The sequence below is a fragment of the Gavialis gangeticus genome, unplaced genomic scaffold, assembly GCF_001723915.1.
Source record: "Gavialis gangeticus isolate Ggan-Ray unplaced genomic scaffold, GavGan_comp1, whole genome shotgun sequence".
NCBI classification, from domain to species: Eukaryota; Metazoa; Chordata; order Crocodylia; family Gavialidae; genus Gavialis; species Gavialis gangeticus.
Genome location: NW_017729025.1, coordinates 16,652,396 through 16,653,161, shown reverse-complemented (window position 1 = coordinate 16,653,161; position 766 = coordinate 16,652,396). Strand labels below are relative to the sequence as shown.

Sequence of the window (766 nt, the reverse complement as noted above, 5' to 3'; positions counted from 1 at the left end):
CGAAGCGGGTGGAGCGGCCCAACGGCGTGCGGCGGAGCCCGGACGCGGGCTGGGGGCAGCGGGCGCCGCGCCGCAACTCTCTGAGCGACGAGGACTTGCGGCAGGCGTTCGCCATCCGACGGCCCGCGCTCTACTACCTGTTCAGTCTGGGCACCGAGCTAGGCAATGAGCTCTTCTACATCCTCTTCTTCCCCTTCTGCATCTGGAACTGGGACGCGTGGCTGGGCCGGCGCCTCATAATCCTCTGGGTGTGGGTCATGTACCTGGGTCAGTGCACCAAGGACATGGTGCGCTGGCCGCGGCCTGCCTCACCGCCCGTGCTGAAACTGGAGGTCTTCTACAACTCCGAGTACAGCATGCCGTCCACCCACGCCATGTCAGGCACCGCCATCCCGCTGGCTCTTGTGCTGCTCAGCTACGGCCGCTGGCAGGTAATGTGCCCCAGCCTTGCCAACGGAGGATCAGCTCCCCTAAAATGAATGGTGACGTTATCGGCTCTTTGGGGGATCGTTGTGGCCCAGAACGCCCAGCGAGGGAGGCGGGAGGGGGCACCAGGGCACTGAACAGCCTGTGACCGATAGCTGCTGGTTTATTTATGTCTGTACTTTAAAATGCCTTGCGCTGGTACTAAATATCGGTTATCAGTATGGTCGGGTAATCATCTGCTATCGGTATCGGCCAAGAAAATCTGGATTGGTGCACCCCTAGTTGCTGTCTTCTTGCGTGTGGCCGTCATAGTTCGGCTTTCTGCGACTCTGTCCTCTGT

General features: G+C 60.6%; 1 protein-coding gene across 1 annotated transcript in view; it reads left to right on the top strand.

The window, feature by feature from the left end:
* The window catches only part of SGPP1 (sphingosine-1-phosphate phosphatase 1), a 64,066-nt gene that overhangs the window by 274 nt on the left and 63,026 nt on the right, over positions 1 to 766 (top strand). The window contains exon 2 of the mRNA XM_019519891.1: positions 6 to 431. Within this exon, the coding sequence (XP_019375436.1) occupies positions 6 to 431 (426 nt within the window). The remainder of the gene's footprint in view (positions 1 to 5; positions 432 to 766) is intronic.